This window comes from Phoenix dactylifera, unplaced genomic scaffold, assembly GCF_009389715.1.
Source record: "Phoenix dactylifera cultivar Barhee BC4 unplaced genomic scaffold, palm_55x_up_171113_PBpolish2nd_filt_p 000877F, whole genome shotgun sequence".
NCBI lineage: Eukaryota > Viridiplantae > Streptophyta > Magnoliopsida > Arecales > Arecaceae > Phoenix > Phoenix dactylifera.
The window spans coordinates 138,098-157,874 of NW_024068240.1; the positions used below are offsets into that span (position 1 = coordinate 138,098).

Here is a 19,777-nt window from a genome sequence, read left to right on the forward strand (position 1 = left end):
ATCTACATTTGTGGTAGTTAGCACGAGTTTTCCTTTCAATCTACTTCCGCAGAGCCAGGTTCCATCCTGGCTCTGACTCGTTTGATGTGGCTTTTTTTATGGTCCTTTCATGCGTAAATCACATGATTCTTTTAATGGATCTTGATAGCTCTGCCAAGGTACATGCTTAGAGTTAAGAAGATACCCATTAGGGATACAATCCTCCGGATTGAAGATATAACTATATAAACAGGAAAAAGATAAAAGTTTTTAGTAATTGATGGTTTCAACCCAATACCATTTTGAGTCATTGATTTCCTTTTATCCTTTGTAAGTCTTTTTTTTAAAACTACGTTTTAGCTTGGGCACCTTTAAACAAGTCAGGGTCATCTCATAGCCCCCATTCGAGTTACAAGCCCACACGACTGCGGTCGGCCGCCGGACAGTGCGGCATCTAGTTGTGTTGAAATAGCAAATTATGTGCGACAGCCATGACGTACAATGATTGTCTAGTAGGAAAAAAAATCAAAACCGCCTCCCTTGCAACAATCACCTGCCATCCCATCAAAGCCTACAAAATATGAGGGATGTTGATGTCTTCTGTGGTCTCGAGCGAAATATATGAGATGCTTAAGAGATGGATTTATTTATAAACCATAACATAACAGATGGGTTGTTATAATTGTTGAGGATAACTCTCAAAAAGAATTTGTCATATTTAATGAACATATATGATGGAGATGTATGAAACTTGATCAATATGCGGTCATAAATAAGTTGGGAGAGAAATCATGTTTTAAGGACCATATATGAGATTTAGTCCTTCATAATGGAAAGGAGAAAGATTGATATAAATGATTTAGTGCAAACGTTAATAGGTGGGGTGAAAAATATGCAAACGAATATACAAAAAAAACTAATGTCTCAACATCAAGTTTTATAGCCTGATATGGAACGGATCGACACAGTATAGCTACCTGCTCATCCTCATACAGGCATCTTCACTCAAACATCATCGGACTACATCAGCCATCATAAAAACATGGCCATTAAACAAAACGCCACCACCTGACCACAACAATCAAGGAGAATGCAAACATGTAAAAAGGAGATGCAGTGATATACTCGGACTGCTTTCTCAAGCAATCATGTTATAACTTGAGTGCCATATCATGACCCATATCTGATCATACGGTAGAGACAATCCTCCAAAAAAACGTAGTGAATTTAACAAACAAAATATCAAAAATGGCAGAGAAAAAGGTGGGAGAGATGGAGACTCATTTTCTTTTTCCCACTTTACAAAATGCTGAGCAGCAGCAACATGCCGTTGAAACAAATTCTCACCTGCTCGGTCACCCTGTAGACACAATTTCTTTGTAATAAATGCTCACCAGCTCAATCACCCTGTAGACAATAGAGCTGGCGGATGTTCCCAGAAGCTGCCATTAGAAACACGGACTTCAGTAAAACTTTTCTTGTTTCAGTTTGTAATGAAGCACAGAATTCAAATGATCACATTCACATAGGTTCCTTAACATATATCAGCAATTAATTTGAGAACCGAATGGTACAAAAGCAAGGCCATCTGGCTCTCCTTGGATACAAGTGCCAACTTCTCAGGTTGAAGCTAAATCAAACTGTTGCACTGGGCTTGATTCTGAGTTAATACAAGATTGCATCCTTCTAGTTGTCATTCATTAATGACCATCAGGAAAATCCTTATATGCAACAGTTGAAAGGTAAAATGTCATCTGAAGATTCCAGTGTGATGTTGCGTTCCTTTTTGTTGTGGAAAGGGCATACATGAATTTGTTGCATAACATGTTTTCTCAAAAACAAAAAAAGATGTATAAAATGGTTGCTACCGTTGGATAGCTAAATAAATGTCTTTAATGAACATATTAGCTTTGGACAAATGAAGGCATCATGTACTTCCAATGAAAACAAAATGAAACCAGAAGTGAGAGGCATCTGGATTCCAGCTGTTGCTGCAAAATGCATAAGCTATGGTCTGAATGCGAACGTTATTTTGGTGTTTTTGGTATCCAAGCTAGGTATGTAGGAGAAAATGAATTAGAACATATGAGTTATAATAAATTATGTATGTACCCAGTCAAGTTGCTGCAAAATCTTACTAACAAACATGTAAGTCTTTTATTCTCATGAGATAATGAATATTATCTCTAGAATATCATCTATTTCAATTGATGTGATGCGTGAGTGATCTAGATACAAAACATCAAACTTGTATAGAAGGCAAAAGGCAGAGTAAGTTACCATAGAGCCAGTCCTTAAAATGAACATGAAGAGCACATGCCATTTCCCGTTTCCTGCTCTCCTCAAGTTGTGCGTCCCTTATAGCTTGTTGGATGTCGCACACAATTGAATTCTGGAAAAGAACCATCCATATAGAATATTTCGATGGATCAGACTCAAGACCAATATTTATACATAACACAGACTCTAAACAAAATGCAAAGCAAGAGTGCTGTAACAGGTTATATGAAATCAAGTCATAAAGAACATGTTGTACATACATACATATATACAAGATCATATATTACATAATACAAATAAAAGCCAATGCATAGCGGCAATATAAGTTGGTAGCCTTCTAGGATTAGGCCACATACATTTTTCTTCTCGGACGCCTTATAAATCTCGGGCAATGGAAATGGATTGTATTTTGTGGACCCTGGTGATTCAACTCCAAACCATTTAGGAATCTGCAATAAGAAGGTATGAAAGGTCAAACATCTAGTCCTGCGACAGATACCAATGACAGAAGAATGCACAAGCAAGTTCAATTTATCCAGTTATAATAAAACTTAGATATCCAAGTGGAAGTAAGAGAACAAAACATTTTGTGCAGCACAAGCAAATCTAAGAGTCAAGAAGAAAATATTAATTATTGCCTACTGAGAGACATGTCCAAAGACGAATAATTCATGAAAGAAAATATGTTATCCTAGGGGCAGAGGATGACATAACACCTGACAACTTCACATCCATAGAGCAACCAAACAAAATGATGATGCATACCAGAAAATCTGAGAACTGATCAGGGTCAAGACATGTAGCAGACTCAGCTTGGACATCACAGACTCCTGCAGGATGAGAAAGTGAATCATGAGGATCAACCATGCCCAACACAAGGGGTTCATTCCATCTATTGATAGTTGCATCAATGCCAACTTGGGCCATGTGTTCCTCCAGCTGCGAATAAAAGGTATTGTAGGAGGCCACCTGTTGAAAGAAAAAAGATAAGATATTAGTTTTAAAGACAAATTAGATGAGTCCATATACAGATGTTTACAGTTTAAAGAGAATCAAGTCATACATGGTCATACATGGTCTAAACTGTAAAAATTTAAACAGAATCACTGTTTATTTAAGATCCATGTTGAAGTGGAGGGGGGATTCTGGGAATGGATTTGCAGCATTGATCCAAAGATATTGTAGTGGTAACCAAAGCAATATGTCACCCCATTCTTTAACAGTGTAACTCTCTGGAGGCTTTAGATGTTTTTAATCTCTATCTCTCCAGCTCATACATAAATGATTGTAGTTTGGTGGAGCATCATTTGGATAAACAGAACAGAAGGATGAGGAAGTTTGTTGAAATATGCAAGAGAAATTAAAATGCAAAAGATGGTTTACAAGGACTCCAGATGTGGTAGGTTGGAGTGGATCTAGGTGAGGAGAATCAGGTGTTATTGATAAACTAGAAGACCAATGACTGAGCCCCTGTGGAAGTCATTTCACATTGAAACGGAGAGCATGTTTTATCACTGGCTGAAGATGATGTAATGACCTAAGTTTTGGTTATTTATGCACCCAATTCTTTAACTACCTAGTACCAAGACAATAACCCTAGAACCAACTTTTTCTGTAGAGATTGCTTTCAGTAGAAGGTAGAGAGTACAAAAGAATGATTTTATGATACTCTTTTATATGACCCACTTCCCCACATTATTGCTTTCACAATTTCAAGAGAGGAATTAGTTTAGGCCTGATCGGTGAAGTTGTTATAACTTCCAAATTATCAGTATTCTCGTATATTTAAACTAACAACAACATGAAATCAAAATTCCAAGCACATGCCAGACCACTAACAGAATTTACACAAACCATATGCATGATCTTGAGTTACAACTTCAAATCTACACTAGAAGGATATTGAACTGAAAGTTAAAGCACCAACTCACTTGTAATTTATGATTATCTCCTAGAATAAGAGGTTGCTGATTAACCCCCAAGAAAAACACACATTCACGACAATTTGCAATGCAAATGCGTTTTGCAGCTGTAATGACTTGTACCCTTTCACAATGCTCCACTCTCACAGCCTGTGAACATGTAAAAATCGTAATTATGACATTCACAGCAAGCAAGTACAGCAGATATGCGGTGCAACTGTCTCTAACTTTAGCCTTCAATATTTGCTCTTCTATGCATAAAAGTCATAGCAATCTATAACTACAAATACCAAAATCACCAATGTCAATAGCATGGAAAATCTACTGAGATGACATTTCCAACATTCTCCAAACTCCGGAACCCAGATGTTGTTTGCCAGTAAACAACATGAACACATAATCCATCTTTAAAAATGTTTCACTTTCATCTTGGCAGCCAGACCCTAAGAAGAACAGATATTGGCTCCAAATATATACATTTAAAACGTAGTGAACAAGGATTGCTCTTCTAGTTTCTTTCCATTCCCATTATTAGCTATGTTAGAGCCTTGTAGTACAATATACTAGAAAGATCACATTTTTGTTGCATGGCACCATGGACACTACTAAAGATGGTCTGAACTTTCAACAGAAATGATTTGATTTTGATTTCTCAAGCTGATAACCAAATCCAAAAGCATGTAAGCATTTATTAGTTTATACAAATAAAGTTTCATATGTTGCAACCTAAACTATTGTGGTTTCATCCCCATGGTCAAAAAAAGAGGGAGGGGGGATGAGATTACTCTGCAGAAAGTGACATATAAAATGGGACAGATATCCATTATTGACTAATTGATTCTGCAGCCGCTCATTATGCAAACATTGACTGTTTGAGGGGCTTAGAAACTTTCGCATTTCTTGTATATTAAAAGTTCATATGGACTAATAACCTTATATTTACTATTTGTAATTACGATGCCTTGTACATCATCTGAACTTCCAATTGAATTGTTGCAATAAAAGCTTATCAGTATATTCTAATAATAGTTCTTCCTCTATGTAACAGCACTACCAAGTCAGTACAAGCCCTGTACCACCCCGTACCGAGGTGTAGCAAGATGTGTACCAATCCATACCGAAGTGTACCAACCTGTATCGAGGCATACCGAGATAAATAGTTAAAAAGCTATTTTGGTACAGAGTGCATACTGTACCATACCGTACTAAACTGATAAGGTACCAATATGATACCCAGTACCGAGATTGTGGATCTTGGCTACTAAAATTTTTAAATTTGTAGGTTAACAATCTCTTAAGGTCTCCAATAAGTTGAAACTAAGAGCTAGACTTATATTTCATGAACAAGCTGGAATATAACAGTTTAATAAGCAAGCGCAGGATAATATAGAATGACTGCATCATGAACTAAAACCAGACCAACAACCTTGTACAGCATGAAACTATGAAACATTCAACGATACCGTATAGACATTTTAATCATGAGCAGAGAAATTCTATACATCAATTCAATGCCAAAATAAAATGAAATAGATATTACAATTGTTCTGGTCAAGGTTTCAAGTACTGGTTTTGGTACCGGTACAACCCGTACCCAAATTTGGTAGTCCTTCTCTTGGTACCAACACTTGGTATGATACATTTCTTGGTACCAATACTTGGCATGGAGGGTGTACCAAGTACCAATTCCCTACCAGTACTGTGCAAAGTACATCCCATCTGGCCGGCATGGTCCGGCATGTAGAACCTTGGTTTTGATTGTATTTCCTACAATGATGGAGGTACTAAGCAGCTTGAGAGTGAAATCATAATAGCATCATGCATACCTTACCAATAGCTCCTAGAACAATAGTTGTATCAGAACATCCATAAACTGTAGCATACTTCAGAGGTGAGAGTACATAAATTACTGAGTCATGGCAATTCAAGACCTGCAGTGCAACAAATAAATCTATGGGGAAATTTTTGTAATGAACTTTAAATGTCTAGCTCGATAATAGCTTTGGTAATTTCAATTAATTAACTACATGGGTAAATACAACAACATGATACTAAGAATGAATTATAGGATATGCAGAATAGCAGTTGATATGTATCATTATGCACCTATTGCAGGAATAAAATCGTCATAACATTACCAACCTTTTCAGTGTCAATTTGAAGGAAAAATCAAATTTCTCATATTAGTCCTGGTGTCTCTAAAAGTGAGATAGGTAAGTAATTAATGACTACTTATTGTAACTTACAATCTTACAGAAAGAAGAAACTATTGCAAAAGGAATTGAAAAATAGTAAAATAGTTTCCAAAAGGAATTTGCTTGATTTTTGAAGTCGAGAAAGTTAAGACTTAAGAGAGTTGGCATTAATTAGGAACCGACCATGAAACGTTCTCTGATGGATCATGTGTTGGTTAACATAACCTTCCTTTTTAAGTTTAAATTAGACAAGGCAACTCTTCTTTTTTCCTGGATGAGTTATGATAAACCTAAAAGGAGAATTAGAATTGGACCTAGCAAGGCCTCTATGTCTGTGGCTTTCTAACAAATCAAAAAAAGTGGTCCAAGTAAAATTTGAGATCCACTTAAACCATCAAAACAAAAAAATTGCATTAGCTTCAGTTGACAAGATCTTTCAGTTGAATCATCTCAAAAAGAACTCATGACTTTTTAAATAGAGAAGCCAGACTCCAAGCCAACAAGAAGTAATGATGCCGCATCATTTCTTTTCTCCCCACAGAAAAGGTATATACATTTGTGTGAATAAGTACGAGCTACTGCCCATCATCCTCCATGTTGTTTAAAGGTAGGTGTGGAAAGAGAGAAGCACTTGATCCACGATGAAGCAAAGACTTAACAATTATATAATATTGGCTTTATCAGGATGATGGCAGGTCCTAGTTAGGAACTAGAAACTTACTTTTGCCACTTGGAACCTATGACAGTTATTTTGTTCTTGCTTGGGCAGTTGTATTGTTCCTTAAATCTTTGTTTATTTTTTTTTTCATTTCTTTGTTATGGAAGATTGTATTTTTATATATAAGGCGTGCTAATCTTTAGCAGTCAATTATCAATATGCATCTCAAAACTGGCATCCAGATTTTTTTTTCCTGTATTTCATATTTTTATGGCAGCAGAATGGTTGTCATCAATACCAACAAGAGGACTATTATCATACTTTCTTTGTAACAAACTGGCATTGCTATTTTGTTTCACATTATCATACTTTCTTACTATTATCATCTCTATAGATTTCAAAAGAAATGTATGCTCATTCCTTTTCTGTTTTTTCATAAGTATACAATATCATCATCGTAATTAAGAAGACAACCAATTTGCTTCAACAGACACCCTTCTTAAGTTATAAATTGCAAAACTCTCTTGAGCTAGAAATGAAGACAATAACCAGCATTAATTTGCAACCGAAATATGCATGCTATTCAAATATGAAGAATCAACTTGACAATAAAATTGGAAATGCACCTCGAACTTTCCTAAAAAAAGAAGAGAAGTTGGGCGAGGGAGTTGGCAAGCAATAAATAATAACTTTCCCTCAAGGTGTTCTTTCTTTCTCTCAAGAATTTTAACAATTTTCACCATGCAGTATACTATAATCTATGTGGTTCAATCTGAATCAAATCAATGAATGCCAGCAATTACGTACTTCAGTCAAAAGGCAATGACAACAAACAAATATTGATCAATTAAATCGAATGCATGGTTGCAACTAGATAGCACAATTTTATGGATATGTTCTGTCCTTATAAATGTGAGAAAATTATCAATGAACTGCTTAATATCATAGTAAAGAATGACTGGTCAACATAATTAAAGTTGCATGTAGTTCTCAGACCCAATTAAACAAGGTTTCTTCATTCTGTTGATGAATATACCAGCTTTTAATCTATGGTCACAAACAAAACTGAGAGCACCACATTACAAAGCATCAAACTTTCTTGCATATAGCATTTGATATTTCAATTTCTGATGCAGGGGATGAGGGGAAAGCCTTTGCACCAAATGACAATGGCAATCCACCCACATGTATAAATTCTTTAAGAGCAGAAATTGCTCATAAGAAGTTTAAGACATGCTGTAGATTGATATTCTTAATTGTTGGGACGGTTATGCACTGCAAGACAAAATCCCTGAGGATTTCTTTTTTCTTTCCATCATTTGTTTCAGTACTGACAGTCTCATGCAAGTTGGATGAAAGGAAAAGGTCCCAAATCTGCAAGTTTTCAGTTATCTTATTCTTCAATCAAGAACTAATGGTTAAGAAAATCTTTAATTGACTAAAGATTCATCTTTGAATAAAAATATAGAATTGAAACGCCTTCAAGAACCTTTTCTTTTACATAGGATTAGTTGAAATCATAATTGATTATATTTTGTTTTATGGATGATCCTAAAGCCACTAGACTAATACAAGGTATAGAGTTTGTAACTTGAAAGCATGTAATGGAATGACCAGCTAACCAACTGAACTCTCTCTATAAGTTCAATACTTTCTAAATAAAGCTTTATAAACTTCTATATTTTAACTTCAATATTTCTTGCTAAGTCCTTTCCATAGACAAACTCTCCTAGCAAACCGACTAAAGTATCTGATACAGGCCCAACTAACAAGGAGCCAAAAGGCTATTAAAATGATACATGGTTTGCATAATACATTGACTCGTTGGTATGTCATGTTGGATACCAACCAATATAATGTGTATCCTGCAATGAGGGTTGGAAAGGGTTAATGTCGTGTCAAGGTAGGTTTCTGTCTTTACTCCTCAGAGCAAGGAATACAGATCCATCCCAAACCGCCCAGTTTGAGGCATACCAAGCCGTACCGGCAACGGACCAAGATGGTTCCAGTATGCAAAATGGTAAACCGACAGGTCGGGGAAGAGGGAGAAGAAAAGAGAGGAAGAGACAGAGGAGGAGGAGGAAAGGACAGGGAGAGGGAGGGAGGGCCGCCGGAGGCCTCCAAAGGGTGTCGGAGGAGCGTCGAAGGGCCAGAACAAGGGCTCCACTCTCCAGACCCCTGTTTCATTCAAAACAAGGGTCCGTCTGGGCTCTTTTTTTTTTGAAATTTTTAAGTGAAATCCGGCAAGGAGTTTGCCAATTTCACTTAAAATTTTTTAAATAAAAAAAGAAACCCCGACGGACCCTTATTTCGAACGAAACAGGATTCGGAGGGCAAAGCCCCTGCTCCGGCCCTCTAGCACCCTCCGAAGGCCTCCGATAGCCCTCCCTCCATCTCCCTTACTCCCCCTCTCTCTCTTCCTCTCTTCCGTTCTCCCTCTCCCGCTCCCTCGCCCTCTCTGTTGTGTCGATACGGGCCCACATGGAACAGCACGGGGGCATACCGAACCATGCTACTAACCAACTGGTATGAGCTCCAGTACCGACACGGCAGACCTTGTCCCAGAGTCTCCACCAAAAAAATTTTTGCAAGCTAGAGAGCATTAGAGTCACGAGATTTGAGAATGGTGTATTTAACTAAAGATTCGACAACTGAGAAGGATTCCAATTGATTTTCTCTTCTTTTGTTCTACCATGCTGAGTTTTGTATTTTAATGATCACTATAATATGACGAACAAACAGCAATTCATGAATTCTTCTATGAAACCATCAAGTTAAACTAGAAGCAAGAAATAGCTCGGAACATTTTAAGTGAGAAATGGGTCTTTACTTTCTTGCAAAACAATTTATAAACCTGATGTAAGTTGGAAATGATTCTTGATATCCTGTTATTGTCGGACCAACCACACCCCATTAAAAAAAAATGTAGTTTCATAAGTAAATGGATTATTGTGATTATTGTTTACGTAAAATTAATTAAAAATAGGATGAGATTGTTAGCACTCACTATAAAATTTGAGGCCCCTGTTTTTTTCAAAAAAAAAAAAGTTCTTCCTAGTAGAAAGCATGTCAGTAATACCACATGCCAACACTATATAGTCCAACCATGGCAAAGTTCAACAGATTAAAATGTAAACAGGGGGGCATCATAACTTGCACAGAAGGACTAAGAGATTCCTGGATCAAATGCCTACTTCCAACATTAAAATCTTTGTATATTTCACTCTCACCTTAACAGAGTGGCCCTTAATATCACATGCCTGCTTCACTACAGAAGCTTTAGAGAAGCCCTCCACAAAAGTCTGGCTCCTTGAATATGTGGCATTGTTATGCACGGTGGTTCCACTCAGTGAGCTGCTGCTTTGGGTCCTTGCATGACTCATGCAGGCATCAGTCATAGACACATCTAGATCTGAGGTGTTAACTGGGCCATTTTCTTTAACTGGTACTTTCTCAGCAGTATGCTCCAATGAAGCAGCTATATTCTGTAAAAGCCAGTCATGAACTTGCACAGCAGACACAGGAACAGCAGGCATGTCCGGATCTGAATTTGAAAAGAATGGAGGTGCCTGTCTCAATGGTATTTCTTCACCACCCTTCTCACAAATTTGAATGAGGAAACCAAGGTGTTCAAACCTTTCTGATGTTAAAACCTACAGGCAATTGGAACAAAATGTAATTCAGAAGCCAACAATGACCTTTTAAATAACTATAACATGTGGGCTATAGAATGCAGAAAGTCCAGTTTTCCATAGGTACCATTAAATGATTGTAGGATGTCAGGAGACTAAATTGTTAAACATTGTCAATTGTTATTCAATACTATATAAAGTCTAAGAAGGCAAAATGAAGATGCACAGCGATATTGGGAATTAATTATATGGATTTCATCACATCTATTCCCAGCATTTTTAATTTATTACTGGATTCTGGTGTTTATGCTGCACCGAAATTTATGTAACATATACTCAGATATTAAATGAACCAGTTAAGCGCTTCAAATTCATCCAAATTTTAGCATATGTAATTTGGACTTAGCATGTAATATATCATGGTATTTCCTTGGGGAAATACCAAATTTTGAATTTTATGATCAGTTTAATGACTGATCTAACCCAATCCACAATTTTACTATTTAGTTGCTTTGTAATACATATCATGTGGTACATGTAACGTCATGTCACTTTTCATTCCTAGGCTGCATAGGCTATATGAGTGCAAAGTATTAGTCAATGGAATTTCTGGTTAAGCATATCAAATTGTCGGTTATCCCTGTAGTGTAATAATTCTTATCCTTGCTAGTGGTCCCACATCTCCCCAAATCAGCAAGGCAAAATGAACTAATCAGTCACTAGATCTTAATTGAAACATTGACAGTTTAACAATCAAATTAATATGAATGATTATTGCCATCTGATCAATTGGAATGACACTATTATTTCCAGCATTCAAAATAAGGAAACAATGCCATGTTAGATTGTTAAACATTTCTAACATAATGATATTAGATAAGTCAATATCCTCATGGAACTTTTAGATTAACATGTGTACAAATAAGAGAAAAAAATATGAAGAATGCATCTTTCCTTGCCAGTTGCCAAAGTAGTATGAGGAGATCAAAAAGAGGAAATGCAGAGTAAAAGGAGCACTCAAGCAATCCCCACCTGCATAGCAGAGATAGAATGCCCTCAAAAAATGAAATGGGGAAGTAGGACACATTTCAATGTTGTGCCTACTAACCCCTTGCCTAACCAGAGAACTAGGATAAGGCCAAGTAGCCACCTATATGTTTCCCTAGAACTCATGAGGTAGAGCAAAACAGGAGTAAATAATCCTCACTGTTGGTAACCTTATAGTATTCACTATGATCTCTTTTTAGATGGCTGCCGTGGTAAATATTTTAACATGGCCCACCAGTCATGCAACATTTGCACCTTTTGAGGATAAATCACAGATCTCCATCTATAGCTAGGTGATATTACTTCATAGTGGAATTGGTTCTAACCATGGTATGTCGTACCGGTCCAAACCGGACGGTACGGAACATACCGTACCGGTTTAGCACCGATATTTGGTACGGTGGCGTACCGACATTCGGTATGCCAAAAAAATTACGTACCCTACTATACCGACACTGTGCTAGTGTGGCACCGATACAGGGTCTAGTACCGAGACGGCGAACCTTGGTTCTAACACTCCAACTATAAATTCTCATGACATCCTCCTCTAAAAGATAGACAACATTGTGTGAGCTCCAATATGGAAACAAGCTCCTTGAATTCCTTAGGGATGGCCACTACATAGGGCTATTAACAAGCCATGCTCCAGTATAGCCTGCCCTATCTTGAAGTAAACTACTCAGAGTAATCTCACAGATATAGTAAGCCCTAATCATGATTACTAGGCCAAGCCCAAGCACAACCAGAAAACTTTTTTGAAAGCCCACGACTGAGTTTGAAGATTCAAGGCAAGTAGAGACTTTGTGGTTCTCCTTGGATATCTATAGCAAGGAATGCCGTACCGGCCCGTACCGGCCGGTATGGGCCGGTACGGGCCGGTACGTACTAGCCAGTAGGTACGGGCCGGTACGTACCGGTCCGGTCCTTGACCGGTACCGGAAACAGATGAAAACCGATATTTTTCGATTTTCATCTCCGAACCGGCCGGTACGGAGCCCGTACCGGTCGGTACCGGCCTCGTACCGGTGCGAACCGGCCGGTTCGCACCGGTACGGTTTTTTTTTTCGGAACCACAGCGCCTCGCGCGTGGTTTTAAGGAAGAAGTGGCCCTCAAACAAAAAAAAAAGCTGTGGCTCGCGGTACCGGCCGGTACGTACCGGTCCGGCCGGCCACCGGTACCGGTATGGCGGACCTTGATCTATAGTGATTGAGAACAAAATATCCCTCACCTCCATAAGCTACAAGGCAACAAATAGGTGGCAAGTGCCATCAACTACCTATGATGCCCTCGTATATGTAGCAAATTAATGTTGCAGCTAGACTTATTCATGAGCCGTGCTGGGCTGGGCTGGGCCGAGCTTTGCCTAAATGTCAACACAATTTTCTTAGGTCCAGGCCCAGCCAGCCTTCGAGCCTACCTTCCATGCCCAAGCTTAAGGCTTCATGATCATTTTTTGTTTTCTAAAAGGTACTAAAAAATACTAAGAAAAGCTTTAAAAAAATTCTGAAAAAAAGAAGCAAAATATGAATAATTAAATATTACCAACAACCTCCAATATGTTTATTGTCCCATTAAGTTTACATATCAACAATAATTGTCGATTAAGTCTATAAATGCATCAAACATAAACAAATAGCACAAGAAAAAATTAAAAAAAGGCCACATCAGTCTTGGGCTAGCTTAATCCCCAAGCCCGAGCTTGACCCATTTATTAAACTGGCCTATTTTCTAGGTCTGACCCAACTCTACGGGCCTAAAATCTTTGGCCTGAGCCCACCAAGAAGACTTTGGGCTCAGGTAGGCCAAGCGGGATGCCCAACCCATGAATGGTGAGGGTTGAGAAAAGGATGGCCAAGGAACAAAACCATGGCACCCAAAGGAGCTCAAGTTCAGCAAAGAGGTGAAGACATGAGCAAGGGGAATGGGAATTGCCAGATGGAAAGATAAATTAATTTTGGTGCATCAAAATTGATATGTGCCATGCATCTAAGTTAAATAAATGATTCAAACAATCTAAAATTTATAACACCCTAAAAATCAAGCATTATCCAGATTACTCAAAGTCCACTTTGGTTCTTCACGAGATATTTTTATCACTAGAGTTGTCAATCACGAAGTGCTTGTTATATCCCTTCTCCTGAAATCCTAACACTCCAAATGAAACATCACATATGACCTACATCAAGCGTTGATTACAGCTACTAATTGGCAGTTTTTCCATCACAACATTCAAAATATTCATTATCATTAGCGAATTTTTCTAACCATTATAAGCAGATATAGATTCCTTGCTTCTTAAGATTATAATATTAGAAAACTTATGAAATGTAACAATCAATAATGCTTGTAGCCGACTTAGACTGCAGGAGAGAGACAGAAATTACTAAATCATCTGGTTGCTGAAGCATATATTATATAATGCAATCATTAAAAATGGTATATTTCTTTATTTCTAAGAAAACAAAAGAAATACTGAAAGAAAATAATGCAGACAAAGGTTGCAAATAATACTGACTAAAATTACAAAAGCATGGTTCTGGACTAAAGTTGTAGCTGTATACCCACCATAGACTCATCACCCTCGCCTTCAACAGATTCAGCCAAAAGATTGAGTATGTTGGCCATATGCTTCTGCAGATAAGACAACTGATGTGCCTCTTCATCAGCTTGTGAATGCATAGAACGCCGACTATTACTACGTACGAGCTGCACTTAAAAAAACACTATCTTAAATCACTAAAACCTCTAGAGCATGAATACGCGGTAAACATATGTAACATTAACATGATTTAAGTGTCAAAGCATAGAGCATGTATAATCAACATGATGATTAATTTTAAAATGATGAGTGCAGGGTCCACTTTTGACCTCCAAATTTTTGAATTTTTTCTTATAAGGTAAGATATCGGAAGCTCCTCCATCCAAAGGAAACAGAGTAATACACACCGAAAGCATCTCTACATTTATGTTCAGCACAAAAAATAACAAAACCACTTCGTCAACCTCAATTGAAGATGTAATTTGCTAGACATAGTCAGCCTCATCCAGGAAATGCCACATATCTGTCCATTCATTTCAAAACTCAAACGGCACATCTACATTGACTAGTAGATTAACAGCAATTTCAAATATATACTACTTCGGTACATGCTCAACAGATCACGCATGCTTCTATCTATGACAAAGCTACTTGCTGTGCACATCAACACCATGCACCAGGTTTCAAATATCAGCACAAACATTGTTCACCAATACGTGTTTCAATGGGAGAATTTCCCAATCAATTCCATGCATTACAATGTCCCTTTCCATTTAAAGCTTGATCTTGTTTCAGTTTCCAATGTTTCCCACAATAGCAACTCTAATAAATGGCAACAAGCTTCGGGAAAGTATCCATCAGTCGCATGCATGAAATATTCAGTATGACGTTAGCAATCCCACCGAAACGTCATGAATCAAAAGGCAGTTCCATCGCATGCTCGGACACCAAATGAAAGGCATTCCAGCTAAAGTTCCTCTTTTATTCTTTCATACTCCGAATTTTGCCGCAAGCAACTCTATATGATGTCATGCTAGACTAATTCCAGGAAAATACGGATTGATTTCAAATCAGGCATTAGAACTTTGAAAGAAAGAAGAGAGAGAGAAATAAGCAGCAAGTGAAAGAAAAGCCTCTACCTGGATCGGCAAGAGAGCAGAGAAATACCCATCGAAGGCTGAGGTGGAGGGCCAGACATCGGCGACGGCGGCGGAATCCTTGTGCGCCTTGGGGAGGAGGCGCTTGTAGGACTGGATGTAGAGGAAGAGAACGAGGTCATAGACGTCGGCCGTTCCGGCGGGGTCTTGGGTACCGGAAGGGAGAACGGAAGCAAGGGTGTCGAGGACGAGCCGGGCGAGGTCTGCCGAGATCTGGAGGGCCTCGGCGAGGGCCAGGGCATCGACGCTGCCGGGGCAGGGAGAGGACAAGCCGAGGAGCTTGTCGCGGAGGGTGCCGAGGGTTAGGGTTCCGTCGGAGAAGATGAGCTTGGGGATGGGGAGGAGACCATACTCGAAGGGCTCACGGCGGGGGCGGAGGAGGAGAGGGGCGCCTGCGGAGGGCGGAGGAGGGATGGTGGGGGTCGAGGGGTCGGGTCTCTCGTCGCCCATCCCCGCTTCGCTTTCTTCGCCTTCTTTACTCGGGGTCAGAGGCCTGGGAGGAAAGTACGAGGGCGCGCAGATCTCAGCGCGAATGATATCGGAGTCAAGCGAAACGGGATTGCAGAAGATAATTATTTAAGCTTTTTGCAAATAACACCTTACCAGCGGCTTATCGCTTACAGATATTTGCATTTATATTGTATCCTTATTAAACTTTTGGGCGATCATTTGCATTTATATCCTTGACATATACGAATTTATCGCTTTTACCCTTCTGTGCAATTATCCCCTCTGTATCTCTCTCTCTCTCTCTCTCCTTGCGGGGGGTTTACGTGAACCTGCCAATAGCGATTTTGATGGAGCCACCAGCCGGAAGCCACGTCCATTTATTCAACTACTTGAACTTGTTGCAACGATGTGTGTTAAATAAAAAATATATATTATTATATTTTGCAATCACAAATCTCATCCTTTTCACCAATGAGCCGGCTCTGCTGCCATTGATGTTGGGCCCTTCCAAAAAGAGGCAAAGTCAGTTTTAACAGCATCCTTGGTCAAGCAGTTCTAATTAAATAACATCCCTCACTATAAGCAAGAAGAAATTTTCCGACACTTTTTTTCCGACGCTAGGAAGAAGCGTCGGAAAATTTTGGTTCATCGCCAAACTTTGCCACGCTTCTAAAAAACGTTGGTAAAGCTTTGAAATTTAAGCGTCGTCTAAAGGTTCGACCTACAACGATGCTTATAAGTGTCGTCGGAGGCCAAATCCATTTAAATATCAGCCCCTTCTCAATTGATGCCCTAGTTCTTATAAACTTTTCCTCTCCTCTCCTCCTCTGTCCAGCATCGACATCAATCCACCGCCTCCTAATATCTTCCCTCCCCTGAAACCCTTAAACCATCGCCACTCTCACCACTTCTCATGTGATCTAGGGCAAAGCAGCCATGGCCACTCGAACTCGAATCCTTAAAGATCCCAAGCCCTCCAAGAACAGTACAAATCTTGCTTCTCCTTCTCCTTTTCTTATTTTTTGCCTCGTGCTTTCTCTCAGCAATCTTTTGATCATTACATCATTTTTTTTCCTTTTGCTTTCACTTTTTCTTCTTTTTTCCCTCAAGTAATAGCGAAATATTTCAAGATATACTCTGGAAAGGAAAAGACAAAGGCTGAGTCCTGTGAATCAGGTTTTGAATCATCGAGGTATATTGTTTTTCTCCGCCCCTCTTTTCTTCTTTTTTAATTGACCATCTTATAAGAGTAGTAGCTCTGGCTTCTGCATTTTGTTCGCAGGAAGGATTCAAGAAAGGTCTTGATGGCCGCCTCTCGGTATTTTTTTTTCTTTTCTTTCTTTAATAAAGTTTTATATGCATGGTTATCGTCCCTTTGCCTTAATTATCACATGTTTTCTTGAAGGAAATCGTTGCCTGAGAGTAATGCATGTGAAAAGCCTGTTGTGCAAACTGGTCTGAATGGTGGCAAGGTGATTTCGTTGACTTGATCTACGAAATTTTGGTTCTATCCTTTCTTAGAGTTCTTGATTTCCTCCTTAGTTTTGTTTACCGATGCCTAGGTGTTTGTCCCTGTCTTCGGAAAAAAAAATTCAAAGAGTTGATGTTGCTGGGGCTGATATCGTTGATGTTGAGCCAAACGACTAGGTGGATCTCTGATGTAAGAAGGAATGGGGATGCTGAAGAAAATAATTTTTTTTAAAAAAATTAAAGACTAAAGCCGACGCTTATAATCGTCGGCTTTGAGGCTTTTAGCGATGCTTTTAAGCATCGCTAGAAAGCATCGCTAAAAACTGATCTTTTACGACGCTTTCCAAAACCATCGGAAAAAAATTTTTCCACTCAGGTATCGCCGTCGACGCTTCTGCGACACTTTGTTTAGCATCAGCCGAACTTTAACCGACGCTTATAAACGTCAGTAAAAGTCATAAAAAAAGTCGGAAAAGATGTATTTTTCTGTAGTACCTAGGCAGTTTTTCTCTATATGTGTGATAAAGGATATTTCTTTCAGTTAATATCTATTAAGTGATTGTGGTTGATTATATCATATATTCTCAACAACTTGTTTTGCTATATGATAGTTTTCATCAAGTACAACATTGTTCGACATAGTTATTTATGCAAAGCCAAAATACTTTGACCCGATCATGAGAGAGAGAGAGGTGTGGAGGAAAAGCCGCAAGGATTTCTGACCATCAATATGAGAAAATTATCAGGTTAAGTAGAAGCACAAGGAAACCTAGTGTCATGGTCCCACAATGACGAATCAAAGGAGTGCCACAAGAGTTTACGAGCCTAGGTTGGTCCTCCTCCTAATAGCTTAAGTTTTTGAGCTGTGAGTCCATAACAAGTGATATCGGAATCAAATGTATTATGTGTCACTATCTTTATTAGTAATTTTGGCCCCTCATTGAGGGATAACAAGGTTGAGGAGGATCCGGTATGGTCAAAGAGGATCCGAGTCATAAATGGGCTCTCTCTCTTGAGTATGAGCTAATTACGACGAGGAAGTCATGAGTTGAGTGAGAGAAATTATCATAGTCCTATATTGATTAATCAAAAGGGTGCCACATAGGTTTATTAGCCTAGGTTAGTTTTCTCCCAACAACTTGAGGTTCTAGACCATGAGTCTTCGGCCCTAGGTGTGGCTACAACTCAAGTAGTTTCGGTTGGGTATGAAGAAACCCTAATCGAACATAGCCTTTAGGAATGTAGTCTCAAGTGGGAATTTCTTTTACCCAACCAACATAATCTTAAGCAAAATTTACGCTGGATCAAGTTAGTCAAGTCGAGCTAGCTTAGTTAGTTGGGTTGTGCCGTGTTAATTGGATTAAATCCAAGAAGGAAGGTTTTGAGACATTTTTTGCTGAATCAATATTTGTTGAATTGAGGTTTCAATCATTGACAAAGTTTAACGATACATTTTAAATATAATTCAAGAAGACCAAATATATAATTATATAAATATATAGGGAATCTATATAAAACATAAATATGCATTATTTTTTTACCTATATGTATCGGGCTAGGTAGGGTTATCAGATTAGCTCAAGTTGGGTTAGGTTTGGGCTGCATTGAAGGTCAATTCTAATCCATTTGAATTTGAGGTGGCCTTGAGAATTTTGATCTCAACGTTAGCCCAATTTTATAAAACCTTAATGCAATTATATTCAATGAGTAAGTTAGGCGAGTGGGTTCAGGTTGAGCTTAACTTAAATTGCACCTCTATGCTAAAAACTGCCTACATTCAATAGTCACCGATTCCAATGATCTTTAGATATGAAAGAACGGACCGCTTAATTTCTATTTAAAATTGTTATTACATAATTGTAACTATAAATCAGGCCAACTAAGCATGCAATTCTAAATTCTAAATCAAGTTAGGTTTGATTAGCAACCTACACCAAATAACTATACGTTAATATTTGTAAATTTTGTATGTTTTATCCTCTGTAAATACATATGGTATGCAAAGCATCACCAAAGTTTGTCCATTTGAATTAGGGGACTGGATGATAAGAAGGATATGAAATTAGAGTTTACAAACTCAAAATGTAAAATATCTTGATCCTATAGCTAATTTTAGGTTTTTCCATAATCCTAGAAAGCGCCATCTTACCTGCACGCCGGGATGGCGCCACGCTGACAATCCAAGGATGACGAGGAGGGCTGTTTTGGTAATTTCATAATCGCAGGACGACGCCCTGCAGGGTGGTTCTATATACACCCCCCCTATTGCTCAGGACACCCCCCAAAAATTAAAAAAAAATTAAATACTCTCTACACCCCCCCATTTGCTAAGGACACCCCTAAAAAATTAAAAATTCCTAAATTACCCCCCACCCTCCCCACCCCCTCACCTAAATTGCTCTCTACACCCCCCAAACCCCCCCCACCCCGCTCTTCCCCTCCAAAAC

The 19,777-nt window shown here is 38.6% G+C and overlaps 1 protein-coding gene across 1 annotated transcript; it reads right to left on the reverse strand.

Annotated features, from left to right (window-relative positions):
* Positions 1–1,078: 1,078 nt before the first annotated feature.
* LOC103711395 (TBCC domain-containing protein 1) lies at positions 1,079–15,955 on the reverse strand. The gene is made up of 9 exons (XM_008797524.4): positions 15,393–15,955; positions 14,280–14,420; positions 10,265–10,687; positions 6,008–6,112; positions 4,191–4,331; positions 3,025–3,228; positions 2,616–2,708; positions 2,260–2,371; positions 1,079–1,421 (listed from the first exon to the last, which is right to left on the reverse strand). Exons 1-9 carry the CDS (start codon positions 15,858–15,860, stop codon positions 1,378–1,380), a joined length of 1,731 nt encoding a protein of 576 aa, XP_008795746.2. The 5' UTR covers positions 15,861–15,955; the 3' UTR covers positions 1,079–1,377.
* Between the last annotated feature and the right edge of the window lie 3,822 nt (positions 15,956–19,777).

Coding starts and splice junctions, on each gene's coding strand:
- LOC103711395 (XM_008797524.4), bottom strand. CDS start 15,860: ATGGGCGACGAGAGACCCGACCCCTCGACCCCCACCATCCCTCCTCCG. Junction 10,688..14,279: donor GCGAGGGTGATGAGTCTATG/GTGGGTATACAG, acceptor AATTGCCTGTAG/GTTTTAACATCAGAAAGGTT. Junction 3,229..4,190: donor GAGATAATCATAAATTACAA/GTGAGTTGGTGC, acceptor TTCTTTCAACAG/GTGGCCTCCTACAATACCTT.